At 37.9% G+C, this 13,346-nt stretch overlaps 1 protein-coding gene across 2 annotated transcripts in view; it reads right to left on the minus strand.

Moving 5' to 3' along the window:
• ints8 (integrator complex subunit 8) overlaps positions 1-13,346 on the minus strand; it is a 43,611-nt gene that overhangs the window by 5,357 nt on the left and 24,908 nt on the right. For both annotated transcript variants that reach the window (XM_088601607.1, XM_088601606.1), the window contains exons 15-24: positions 10,803-10,913; positions 9,296-9,503; positions 7,444-7,565; positions 6,916-7,100; positions 6,131-6,164; positions 4,401-4,460; positions 4,252-4,313; positions 3,993-4,111; positions 3,203-3,306; positions 69-119 (exon numbers count right to left, since the gene is read on the minus strand). In XM_088601607.1, coding sequence (XP_088457733.1) covers positions 69-119; positions 3,203-3,306; positions 3,993-4,111; positions 4,252-4,313; positions 4,401-4,460; positions 6,131-6,164; positions 6,916-7,100; positions 7,444-7,565; positions 9,296-9,503; positions 10,803-10,913 — 1,056 coding nt within the window. The remainder of the gene's footprint in view (positions 1-68; positions 120-3,202; positions 3,307-3,992; positions 4,112-4,251; positions 4,314-4,400; positions 4,461-6,130; positions 6,165-6,915; positions 7,101-7,443; positions 7,566-9,295; positions 9,504-10,802; positions 10,914-13,346) is intronic.

Consider the following 13,346-nt stretch of genomic DNA (forward strand, 5'->3'; position numbering starts at 1 on the left):
ACTAAGTGTTTTTGTAAAGAATGTTTTTTAAACTTGAGTGTCAGGATGACTGGGAGTGTGGTTCATACCTGAGTGTGACAGTTTAGCAGAGAACAGCACTTAATCATTCTCTTCAGGACCTGCAAAGAAACAGAGGTCCTTTTCAGTACACTCCAATATTGCTGGACATCAATTTGCACTTAACATAATTTGGGGATTTTGATCTGTTGATCTTAGCTATTCTAAATACCTACATTTGCATGCATTAATTAGTTACAGTTATTTATTTCTTGGTGGAATAATTAAACATTATTAAGCTGTGAAGAATTAAAAATGCTTCCCAAAAGTTTAATTATTACATTATGCAGGTTGGGCAGTATGGTGGCAAGTGGTTAACATTGCTGCCTCTCTGCACTGGGTCCCCGAGATCAATACCTGAAGTGCTATCTATGTGAAATTCGTATGTTCTCCCCTCGTTTGAGTGGGTGCTCCAGTTATCTCCCACTGTCCAGGGTGTATCCTGCTTTACACGTTACTTGTACACATAGGCTCTGGTACGCCTGTAACCCAGTATTGAATAAAGTGCTTAGAAAATGGATTTATGGATTATGTAGGTCACTACTTATTGGCAATCAGCAGTGAGTAGTAGTGGTGCTTCACTTACTGTTTTGACTAAAAAAACTGCTGAGGGTGAGAATCGTTATTTTCTGACTTTACCACATGAATGCTGGTTGTGGTTGAAAGTCTTTCATACTTGTTTGTGATTAGGGAAATAAATGGGATGACATTCCTAGAAAAAAGTTTCAGGTTTTTGGGTGAAAATCATGAATTCTACTTTAAAGGAAGCAACATTACCTTTGCAGCAAATGCATGTGATGCAGCTCCATAATTGAAGAAATGTGGAGCTACATCGCATGTCTGTACTGCAAAGGTACAAGTAAAGGTTAACTGCAAAGTACAAGAAATGTTTTGGCTGTGTGTTACATCCATATTCTCTAATACTTTTAGTCAGTATTCTTTATATATTTCTCACAATGTTTATTACAAAATGTAGAATATATATTATGATGTGACAGTGGCACAGTGGTTAGCACTGCTATCTCACAGGGCTGGGCTGAATTCCAGACCTGGTGTGCTATCTGCTTGGAGTTGTCCTGTTCACTGTGTTCGGGTTTCCTCCGGCTGATATGGTTACGTCCCAGAGACATACTGGAAGGTTAATTGGCACAAGGGAAAACTGGCCCTAATGTGAGCACATTTTTAGTCTGTGTGTGCTCTGCAATGGACACGCATCAAGTCCAGGGTGTTTCATGGGCATGCCCATGCTTGAAATGCCCATTGCTTGTGTAGCGGTAAGGCTTATTAATAATACAGGGATTAAGTTTGCTGCTTCCTTGCCAGTCTCTCTCTCCCTCATCTCAGTGGTGCTGGACACAGAGAGGCCATTCCATGTGGTTCAGATTTAAGGTGTTTTTCTGTCTCATAGAGTTTCCTGATAAGGAACAACTTCCAGGGCTGAGATTCTCCAGCCACCCTAATGAATGGTCATCTCTGGCGCCTTTCTGTATGGGAGATTACAAGTGAGAGTCGCATCCCAAGGTGTTTACAATCCTAAGGACAGAGAGCATTGTTACTCATCCTCCACCTTGATCAGCCAATCAGGAACTGGTAGGGTAGGGTAACTCCACGTGGGTCTCGAATTCCTGCGAAACCAATGAACGACTGTAGTTCCTCCAGATAAAACAGGCAGCACAGGGCCCAGAAGGTGCCCCTCCAGGACAGTCTCAGACTCAGCTCGGAAAATCACATGACGGCCAGTGTGTCCGAGTGCCAGGACTTCACTTTGTTCGAAGAGTCGAGACCGGAGGTTGCCCGCATGTAACCAAAGGATCCACCCGAGGTTAGCCCAGCAGCAAGCCTCGTGAACCGCCGGTAAACCACTGTGAATCCTCGCCTGATCAACGAGTGAACTACGGTCGACAGCTAAATCTCAGTATTCAGAACTGGCGCTATATCAGGAACGAACCGGTCTTCTTTCCGTCTAAAGAGTGTGACTTGCTCGGACCCGCAGTCACTTTGTTTATGCACAAACTCTGCTAGTTCAGCCAGGACTAACTAGCCAGTCTTCAGAGAGGCACTGCCAGCTCCAGCTGCACTAGGACTGTCTGGCACTGAGGCCAGAGGAGGCCGACTGGATGCAGCAACAACCTGTTGCTGATCCTCTGTGTCCGCGGGAAATATGAATCCACATAAATTGGATTAGTATTCAACATTCTGCATTACAGCTCAATTGTTACCTCAACCCCAGTTGATATCAATTTAATTCCTTTGAGTGATGTACTTGCTTTTGAGTATCTAGTGTAGAAGTTGTAATTAAAGCTCATTAACGAAATTGTATAAATGAATGGTATACTGAATGCATGTCTGTCTTGGCATTTGTAACTCTTTGTGATTGAATATATTATACCTATTGTATTCTGCTACCCCTCACTATAAGATTTGCTATGTTTATATTCACATTTTATGTATTAATAAATGTATTCTCGTGTATTCGTATCCGTGTGTGTGCGTTGCTGAGTTGTTCCACATGGTCGGTTTTCTAACAGCCATCGAATAATCATTTTGTGATTTACTGCTACAATTAATAATTGTCCCAGCAAATGCACAAAACTCCAACACTTGCCAGGATAGGTTCGGTTTGCCTCACAACCCTGCATAATTAGAAAATGGATGGTTATATTTTATGCATCTCCCTTATCTTGTGTTTGATATGCATCAAACAGTGTGTGATCGTATGCAAAAATGCATAAGAATTATGTTTAAATATAAAAAGGGATGAAATGTCTAGGCACAAAAAAAGAAACAAATAAATGCCCAAAGCTAACACTTTTTCCTCACGGTGCTTTAGAAACACTATACAAAAGAAAATGCCATGAAAGTTCTAAAAATTAAGTTTTATCACAATGTATATCCAATGGGCTAGAACAAATGCAGTCATAAATAGCCAATTATTTTTGTTATACTCAGTTGATGTGATGTGAAACTTCAAATGTGTGTTTTTGAATGCCCTGCACTTGCAACACCTTGATACAAGAATTTATGTACTCAATTGCATTCACATGTGATGTCTGTTGCATTCCTTAGACTAAAAACTGCTTAAAAGGGAAGTGGCAGAGTGTCTCCATTGGTTATTTTACACTGTCTGGAGAGATCCATGCTTTACCTGATCTGTATAGACATCAGGAGGGACCGTCTTGGTGAAGAAATCTGAACAAACTGCCCCTGCCTGGAGATAGTAGTGCAGAGCTGCTGAGTACTGGTTTGTCACTGGGGAACAAAAGGAGAACAAACTTAAAAGCTACACTACTAAACTGACACTGCAACTGGGGAATATTTTTTAATATATAAATGAATAAGCATGATAATTCAACAAGGTGACATCTATAATCTTGTTCTTCAGGAGATAGTTGACTTCCTTATATAGTCTTCATTTTTGACTTTCTGGACCTAAGAATTATTCCCAGCCTTTGCAGTTTAAATGAGCAAACAGGATTACAACTCATAGCTCATTTGTTCATATACAAACAGCAAACGCCAGGTGTCTGTGCAGAAGAGCGACCGATGTACAAGTAATGTTGAAAAATGTGTGCTATAGCTGAAAAAAGAGTGTTGCCTTTTGGATTGACTTGAAACTGACATCTGATAGCAAAGCAAATAGAGAAACAGAAGTGTTAACATTTATACTACTAGCTGAACTTTGTATTTTGTCTTACCTTGGAAAACAATTTTGCTTATGCATAGAGAAACTGCAAGTATCCCAGCTGTAAGCAAGTTCAAACAGCATTTTCCCCAACAGGACTACAACAAAATACAGGACCCCCTTCACGAAATCAAGATGGGGAGGGAGTGGGGTGTATTGATATTTGAGCAGACTGTTTCCATTTCAAGGTGAGGATTCATACCTCTGTGATAATTGTATAATTAGACTTTTGTACAGTTAAATGAAAACTTACCAAAGTAAATGTCTGCCTGGGTGATCAGCCAGGAATGATTGTTGGGGTTCAGGGTCAGTGCATAGTTGACCAGCTCTTTCATGGTTACAGCAACAGTCTCCACATCCACTGACTGGAGGCTGGGGAGAATGTGAAGGACTCAGGTGAGACAAGCCTATAGTTCACTTCAACTCTTGTTTACACCCTTCAGAGAACATCTTGACTTCATATAAACTCAGTCCACATATTTTTAGAAAGCAGCAAAAAAAAATGTTCTTACTTTGGTAGGGATATCGGCCAAATAGATATGTGTTCTGCAGTTACTTCATTTACAATATCATCCTGCAAACAAAAGAAAAACTGATTAAAAATGGAGAGCACAGCTTTTATTTTTGCATCACAAATGAAGCAGTGTGGGTGAACACTTACTCGTACGATGCTGTGAAGCCTCACAAACAGAGATATCAGTGTTGTCAACACTAGTGGTTCCTTCAAAAAAAGAATAAAATGCTCACCACTCAATGAATTCTTTGCATCTTAAACAAGATGTATCACAACTCAAATTCCTATAAATACCCAAATGGCCACTTCAGACACATCATACTCAGCAGCATTACCCCACACAGTCTCTTCTGGTTTTTGCTCCAGGTGTTTAATCAAAGGCTTACTGATTTCAGTTTTCTATGTGGAGCACTTTCACATTTTCTTCAAGTTCTTAAAATAATGAATGAGACTTGTAATTTCTATCAACCATATCCGATTCTTGAGTTTCAAAACTCCCCTATTTCTATTGTGTTGCCTAAAATGTAACCTATACAATTGATTGAGAAGGAAGAATTTTTGTTTGCCTTCATTGTGGGAATATTTTATATATTAAGATATACAAAATTTCCATAATGGGTACCTATCCATCATAAACTGATCACCTGTTTAGTACAAACTAAACAGTAAATATCCATTTAGACATGAATAACTGAAGACAGTAGGCAATTTGAGGAGGCTGCTAAAATTCTCTACAATGAAGTTGTTAAAATACTGCAAACAAGAAGAAGACATTTGGTCATTTTTTAAGTTAGTTTTTTTCTAGAGAGTAACTTACATTAAACATCTATTAAATATGAAATCACAAAAAAACATTGTGGTGCTACATTTTTCTCACAGAATGTTAAAAATTTTCATCAATTTGAGCAAATTAGATAATATTTCTCTTTTTGTGTAAGAGAACCAGACAAAATGAAATGACCTAGTAATGTGGGTATGTTGTCAGTTGACACCTTTCCTCTGATAGCTGATGTGTGGTGGAGCATACTGCCGCAGTATGGCTGCCGTTGCATCATCTACAGTAGGTGGGGCTGCACATTGGTGGTGGTGAAAGGGAGTCTTACCTGTAAAGTGCTTTGTGTGGAGTGCCCAAAAAACAACTATATAAGTGTAAGGAATTATTGTTAATTATAATAACATTTGGTGCTGGAAGTATCTCACTCTTACAGCTTGTGAAAATAATCCATAAAACAAATCTAGGTGGCCCAGTTTTTCCACTGCTCGCAAAAACACCTCCAAGAAATCCATGGTTATGCTTTCTTGGGTCCTGCAGGTCCACACAGCCTTGGTTAAGTACTTATATAACTTATGTTTGTTCAATGGTATGTTGCTAATTGGTTTTAATTTGAATCTTGCAAGTGTGAATGCAAAATGTATTTAAAACGAGCATGTAAAATCTTTCTAAAAATAAAAACAGTAAGGTCATGTCCCTTTATGCACATGTGTGGTCTTGCAGTCTTCATATGTGTATTCCTGCTCAGGTGTCCCATTTCTCAATTTGCGTGTCACAGGGGTGCTCACGAGCGCCCCCAATGTGCCCTTAATACTCCCATCTCTGAAGTCCACACCACAGCGGTCTCTGCTGAAGGGAATTACCCCCAATATCTTGCAGAATGGTGATGTTTCATAGCCCGTACACATGCTGAACAGAATAGTATACAATTCACGCTTTCTTCTAGCATGAATTTTGACTTGAATTCTAGATGGCAGCATCTCTAGCTGCCTTATTATGATAGTCAAGGACTGAAACAAGTTTAGTAGCTTAAAGTAGAGCTTAAAAAAGTGTTTGCTAATCCTCTTAATTGTAATCATGAAGACAATTACAGTATTGTACTTACCCGTAGTTTTTTGATGAAGGTCACAAAATTGCTCCTACAACAAAAAATATTTCAGACTGGATAAAAGCAGTCGACAATGTTAACATGTTTGTGAGGTATCTTAGTTAGGTAATTAATTTAAAGCGAATATTTAAACAAGATTTAAGACCAAGGACTTTTTAAAACCAACTTGGCGATAACATTGCAGAAAGGAACACAGGATGAGAAGGATATAAAAAAGTCAGATGCTGAATATCCCTTTGAGCATAGTGGTATTGATTAAGAACCACATATCACCCAGACCTACATACATTCATGAGTCAACAACATACCAGTCAAAGAACATAACAAAACTGAGCAAAGCATTACATCTGGCACACATTCAGTACAGTGCATCACGTGGAAAAAAACCACAACTACTGTCAAACAGAGTGGTCATTATTTTATGGGGCTGCACCTTATCAACAGGGGTTGAAAAGGTTACTAAAGCTGAAGACCTGCTTCAGTGTGCTTAAGATTTAAAGTTCAGACAAAAATTCACCTTTCAGTAGGACAGGTACCCAAAGCACAAAGTCTAAGCTAAAGTGGCCCAGTCAAAGTACTGACTTGAATCATATCTTTTGAAAGATGCTTATGGGTGAATTTAACATGAAATGACTAGTGTTTTAAGGTTTCTTTGACGTTTTCAAGTCTTTCTGACTTAAAGAAAATGTTGTGACAAGACTTGAGTACGCGTCAGTTTTCACTGAAAGCCACTGTAACATTTTCTCATACCTTGTGCAATGACACACTTGCCAGAAAGATACCTGTGCATGATTCCAAGGCTGGACTCCCTCTGTTTAATTAAACTAATTCGTCCATCACTGGCTCGTTTGTGCTGGCTGGAGATGCTGCAGATTTGAACAACCACTTCCCACAGATCTTTGGCTGTCCTCCTGCTCTCCTTGGGCCCTGGAAGCTCTTTACAGGTAGCTGCCAAGAGCTGCCCCAGCTGTAACACAGCAGACCGGAAGTGAAAAAGTAACAGTAGAACTCTCACACCCCTGTACTCCTTCTTGGTTTAGTCTAGCACTTTACAAAAACTTTAGTGACAAGTTTTTTTGTTGAACAATGTTGTGTATCACATTAGGAAATCTAATACACGGTCTTAAAAAATCGAAAACTAAGAATATTTTGCAGCATCATTTGCACAGAAGCAAGTGCACAAGTAACATTCTAGGAGACTCACACACCACATTTTCTCTGTCCTAGTTGTACTGGCTCCTTATTTATTCCACATTTTTACAGTTCAGTTAATGTTTCAAAGGATATAGATGTCTATTAAATAACAATACCTTAACATAGGGGTTATTCTGAACAAGGCCCACAGGAACCTGCAGTGTAAGGTATTCGTTCTCTCTCCAGTTTAACATGAATGCGACACACTCTTCGCCTATGATCTGCCGAAGAGGAATATCTGTAATTCACAATGAGAACTACAGTAAGAAATATAGTTTCAAAGGGCAAATAGTTTTGGGGGTTAAACACAAGTAATATCAACATTTTAAATGTGTCAAGAACCAAAGACATGATCATTGATTACAGAAAGCAATTACCAGCTGCAAAACCAAACCATTAAGGAGTAACAAACTGAAACTGTCAACAGTTACACATAACTTGACACTATTGTTGCTTACAAACTAACATTTGAGAAAAACAGACGGAATACAGATTCATCCATTCAGAATGCTCAAAGCTTAATATGCCATACTACAAAGCACATACTGTGTTATACTGCAATAGTAACACAAAAGATTTTTATTTTTTCAAATTATCTAATGCAGTACTGCCAGGTGGTGCCCTTAATGCTTAATGTGATGTGTGGAAGAATTCTGGGCTGTTATGTGAAACGCCCGGGTTCGAACCCTGGTCTATGCCCAGCCCCATATACTATCTTGACATTTTCATTATTTTTTATATCACTTAATATTAAAAATAAAAATAGGGCTGTTTCAAAGCAAGATTACTCAGCAGGATATACTGTACAAAAAGTTTATTGTTATAGGCTGTTGTGAACATGATGTATTTTTCAGGTTTACATCTGGATTAAAATTTGTCTTAATACTAACTTAAGTAAAAACTAATGAAGAAACAGATAATTCTATTTCAAATTTCAATTAAAATTTTACACATACCATACAGCACTGTAGTGACTTTAAAACCAAACGGTACCCATACTGTATTTACACAATACTGTATTGTGAATTTAAAAAAGTACTGTAAGAAGCTGATGTTTTCTCTAACGCCTAATGCACCACAAGTGCTACCAGTCGATCGTCTTTGGGCGGTGAATCACACAGCCGAAATGCACCATGATACAGCAAAACAAAGTGCAGCTAGTCTACAGCAGTAACGAGTGCTACCACGCTTTCTGAATGGCTCTATCTGTATCTAAGAAAATTCAACAGTGATTGTTCTTCCTAAGTTATCTTTAATCTTACATCTATAAGCCTGCTTAATTTGGACAACTGATTGTGTATCTTACTTTGTTATATACACATATTTTATTTTTCATCATACGTGTCTCTTCTTTGTTAATAGGTTCATGTTGTGTATGGTTTTATGTCTTTAACCTACCTGCAAAACTAATTTCCCAACTGGGACAATAAAGGAAGTAAGCACTTTACCGAAAATTACATAACATTTACAATAGATAATAACCTCAATATTCTTTGCAATCAACCACCTTTTTCAAAAGACCCCACCAAGGTGTTCAAAGTCATGAAGGCTAGTTGATTCCACTGTAGCCCAGTGCATTATATGATTGCCCCTTTGTCATTTCTTTGTATTACTTGGGAAAGCTGAGCCTGCTCTTGCACTCTGTGCATTCCCAATCTTAGTTCAACTGCACTGAATAAACTGTTGACTTCCTGTACAAAGATCCAAGTACATAGAGTTTTGAAATTTTAGTGTTCTAATGCAGACATGTCTAATATAGGTGAATAGATCCAGAAAGCTTATATTTAGCAGCTAACCAATTTAAAACATGACTTAGCCTTTATTTTTTAATGTGAATCATAATTTGAGCCTATCTCTTAAATTCTGAAAAGCAGCAGTTGTTGTGTTTGCCTTTTTTCTTTGTTGTAACAGGCAATTGCTACCTGATTTTGGCAGGGCTAGATCTTGACTCAGTGGGGTACTTCTTACCATGTATCCTCATCTCCAGATAACCTCTCACCCTGCTGACTAGGTCAGGAGGTGGACGATCCCTATTGGTACCCGTGCCAGTGCCGGCCTCATGTGCCCTTATCTCCAGCAGGAGCATCTCGTTCAGCATAACCTGGCGCAGTTTGGGGGAGAACTCAGTCACCAGCTCCAGACAGGCAGTAAAAAGCTGACGGGCATGCAGAAAGTCCTGTGTGGAGAAATAAATCCCAAAATACTGAGACACTAAACACTAGTGGAGCTCAGATGAGAATACTCAAGGGGACATCCCTAACATACATTGGTATACACAGTCTAATCCAGGGATAGGTGACTCCAATTGTCAACTGTCTCAGTTGACTTTCAATAGCAAAACTGGTCAGAAAGTTTCTACCCCTTTTCCTCCTATCATATCTCATACATGCTTAGCTGTTCAGCTGTTTTGGAAATGCTGACTTTTTCATGCTCTGTACTTGGAAACTCCCTCTCTTGTCGGGCGTGTATTTAAACATAAGTCACTGTTAATGCCCCGTCTCCCATAGAAACAAAGGTTAAGTCATACAATTAGAGGATCCCTCTATTTTTATTTTTATTACACAGAGAGGGATAATCACAATTATAGGTGATTACAGAAAGACAAGAAAATTGCCAAGTTCAAAACAAGCAGCCATGCTGGGCACATGTTATTTAGATTCAGGATCCACGTTTGTATTGGTCTTCATGTGTGAAAAGGCACTGCACTGTCTTGTACACTTGCTGCTGGGAAGCAGTCTGTAAAGCATCTTGTTCTCAGTAAATTAACAAGAACAAAACTATGCAATTACGAAGGACTAATAGTCTAAAGGTTATTTAATTTCAACAGGAAACTTTGTTTTCACAGATTCCATTTATATTGCAGTTTAATTCTACCCCATGCTGGATCTCAGTTTTCTTGTTCTGTCATTGAAATAGATAATGAGGTTGTGAAAATCAGCAAGCAGATAATTAAAGATGCTTTTCAACGCTTTACACCTAATTGATGAGGAACACTGTTATTCTCACAAGACAAAATTTAGAATGTCTTATTTCTAATTTCTTCAAAGTTGTGGAGGCAATCAAACAACCAAACATATGCTTTTACACCTAAGCACCTTTCATTAAGTGACTAAGTACACAGAATATCTGAATAAAGTCACTCTCAGTAATGTCTTTTTTAAAAGCATTAGCATTTTTAGATTTCAGAAGTGTCTGATTTACTACATCAGGCTTGGTAGCTATTTTAAAATTTGTAACTGCATTGAGTAAACCCTTGTCTTTCTAGGATCAGCTTAAACAACACAAAGAATCTTAAAATGACAATTATAAAAACCATGGGATGGCAATTCATAGCTAAAAGAGGACTGCTTTAAGGGACACCAAGCCAAGTAGAAGTGTAATTTTAACAAGTAGCTCTCTTTGATAGTCTTGACCAGTTTTTTTTTTTACTCACAGTCAGTACATATAAAAAAGGAAATACATACATGGCTCTGACCTTAATTGCAATGCTGTGTAAACCTTTGGCCATAAGAATGTATACCAAATCTCGTGTCAGGTTATCCTTGATGCCCAAAATAACTCCAAGGTAGTCAGGAGGTACTTCCCACTGAAAGACAAAATTGCACAGATCATTCCTGGGTGTGTTATGCAAATAAAAACATAATAATACTGTACTGATGGCCTTGAACAACTTTTGCTGAACTGAAAAAAGTGTTTCACACTAAAAAGAAAAAACGAATAAACCTCCAGCAAAACGTGCACAAATGCAAACTTCCCACATGTACAACATCTGATGGTGCAATTATGAACAAGAGGAATGTATGGATTACCTACTCTCATTTGTAATTTTATGCAAACAATGTCATGTGGTTATTTTTTTAAATTAGGAGTTTGTATGCCACAAATAAGACAGGGTGAAAGAAAACAGTTATTGATATAAATAAGAGCAGCGAGTTCTAAAGCCAAGACTGAAATGCACAGAAGTGTTTCCTCCCTGACATGCAATATTCAGCAGCTTTTGTCGGCCTATAAGTGTGCTACTGGAGAGCTAAATGAACTACCAAAGAGTTTTATTTTATATAATACAGAATTAATGGCCAAATGATTTACTGCAGGTCGTTAAGATGACAAAAGCCATACAGTCTTGCTTTAAAGCCTGAGCTTTAACAAAAAATATTTCTAAAGAACAAATTTTATTTTTAATAGACCTACAGAATCATTTGAATAATAGGGAAATGTGTTACACTATAAGTGATCATCTTACAATGCATAACGAAACTATTTTCACAGCTTTCTCTGTATATGATTTGTATTCACTTACTTGCACAGACCTCAGTTTTCATTACATTTACTGTTCTGGCAGAAGTATAAAGTAAATCCTTCTGAATGATGCAAAGTTGCACCAATAAAAAAGAAATCACAAAGCAGTGTGACCATGGCATTTTTGTATTCTACTACTGTAAAAGGAAAGGAAATATTTTCTTCTGCAACAAGGAGGAACCTATGGAAATTGAACTATTTTTTCAATCACTTATACACTTATACTAATAAGTCTTCAAAACATTCTGGCAGTACAAGTGAGTACAGTGCAACAAAACCTTAACATTAATGAGAGATGAATCACCAAGACTGTGTCTTGATGTACTTCTATATGCTGTATTTTTGCAACTTTAACTATGCATTTCAACTAAAAACAATTTTAACAACACAACTAAACACACAGGATTAAAATCCAGACACTCCTTAAGTTGTGAACATCCATACTTACAAAGAAAGCTCCATAAGGAATTGTAATGACCGCCGGTTTCGGTACGGAATGGAGCAGGCATGGGACTCAGGGAATGGGGTTGAACAACACATTTATTAACTCGAACCGGGGAAAGGGATACACATACAGGGACAGGGGTTACAGCGCAGCGCAGCACCTTCACTAACACACACAGACACGAAGGGAAGAGACTGTATCTCAGCCTCCGCCCTACTATATACAGTCCAATAGTCCCGCTCCCAAGTGCTGTTCTCAGCCAGTCTTGTGTGCGCATGGCTCTACAGAATCATTTCAGCATATGAATGCCAACCTGCACACACAAACAAGCTGTTGCTCTGTGAACTACTTGCGGTTGTATAGCATACTATGCTGCTTGCTTCTTCATTGACTTCCTTTTGAAAACAGTATGTGTTCCTTCCATTTAAAAAAAACAACAAATGTACTAATGGATGACAAGGGTTAAAGTAATGCTAGTCATACACAAGTATCTATGAAAAGGAAACCTATATAAATTTAAGTAAAAATAGATCAACAAAAGTATAAAGGTCTTAAATTCCATCAAGTTACAAACAGGAGGCAACTGATAAAATTCCACTCAAAACTTATTTAAATATAAACAAGTCTAAAACTAGAACATTGCAAAACGTACTACAGTAAAGTCATACAGTATGTATGATTTGAAAGGCATGCAGATGAAACCACTCAGAATGCACATTTCTGTGTAACATGGTACATTGTATGATTCACTGGCCAAAAACGATCGATAGGTGGCACTTGTGGTGCATTAGATCTTAGTGAAATTGCTTCATTTAATCTGTTTCCCTACTGTTTATCATCTTTAAATCCACATAATACAGAACAAAACAGAAAAATAATGTGTTCATGTAAAAATTAAGTTTTAATGTCATAAATGATATTATTTTAGGAATTTATATATATATATTATACATACTGTATATAGCTGGTAGTGGTAGCTAACAATAAAAAAGGTATAGACAAGTATTCCACCTTCTTTATAAACATTTTCTGCATCAAAGTCTTTAACTCGATCACTTACTGTGGTTATTTTGGAAAAGTTTTGATATGTTTGTTCTGAAGAAAAGGGTTAAGAGCACACTGTAGCTCTTTGCTGTCTGGGCCGAGAAACTGCCTGAGGAGTAACAGGAGCAGTACATAAGGTTGTCCGGCACTGAAATTGTGCCGAACTTAAAAATAATGTTCAAAGACTAGTAGGGAGTGGATGTCTGGATTTGTAAATAAGCTGCCTTTGTC

The sequence above is a fragment of the Lepisosteus platostomus genome, chromosome 12 (genome assembly GCF_059453375.1).
Source record: "Lepisosteus platostomus isolate fLepPlt1 chromosome 12, fLepPlt1.hap1, whole genome shotgun sequence".
Classification (NCBI taxonomy): Eukaryota; Metazoa; Chordata; class Actinopteri; order Semionotiformes; family Lepisosteidae; genus Lepisosteus; species Lepisosteus platostomus.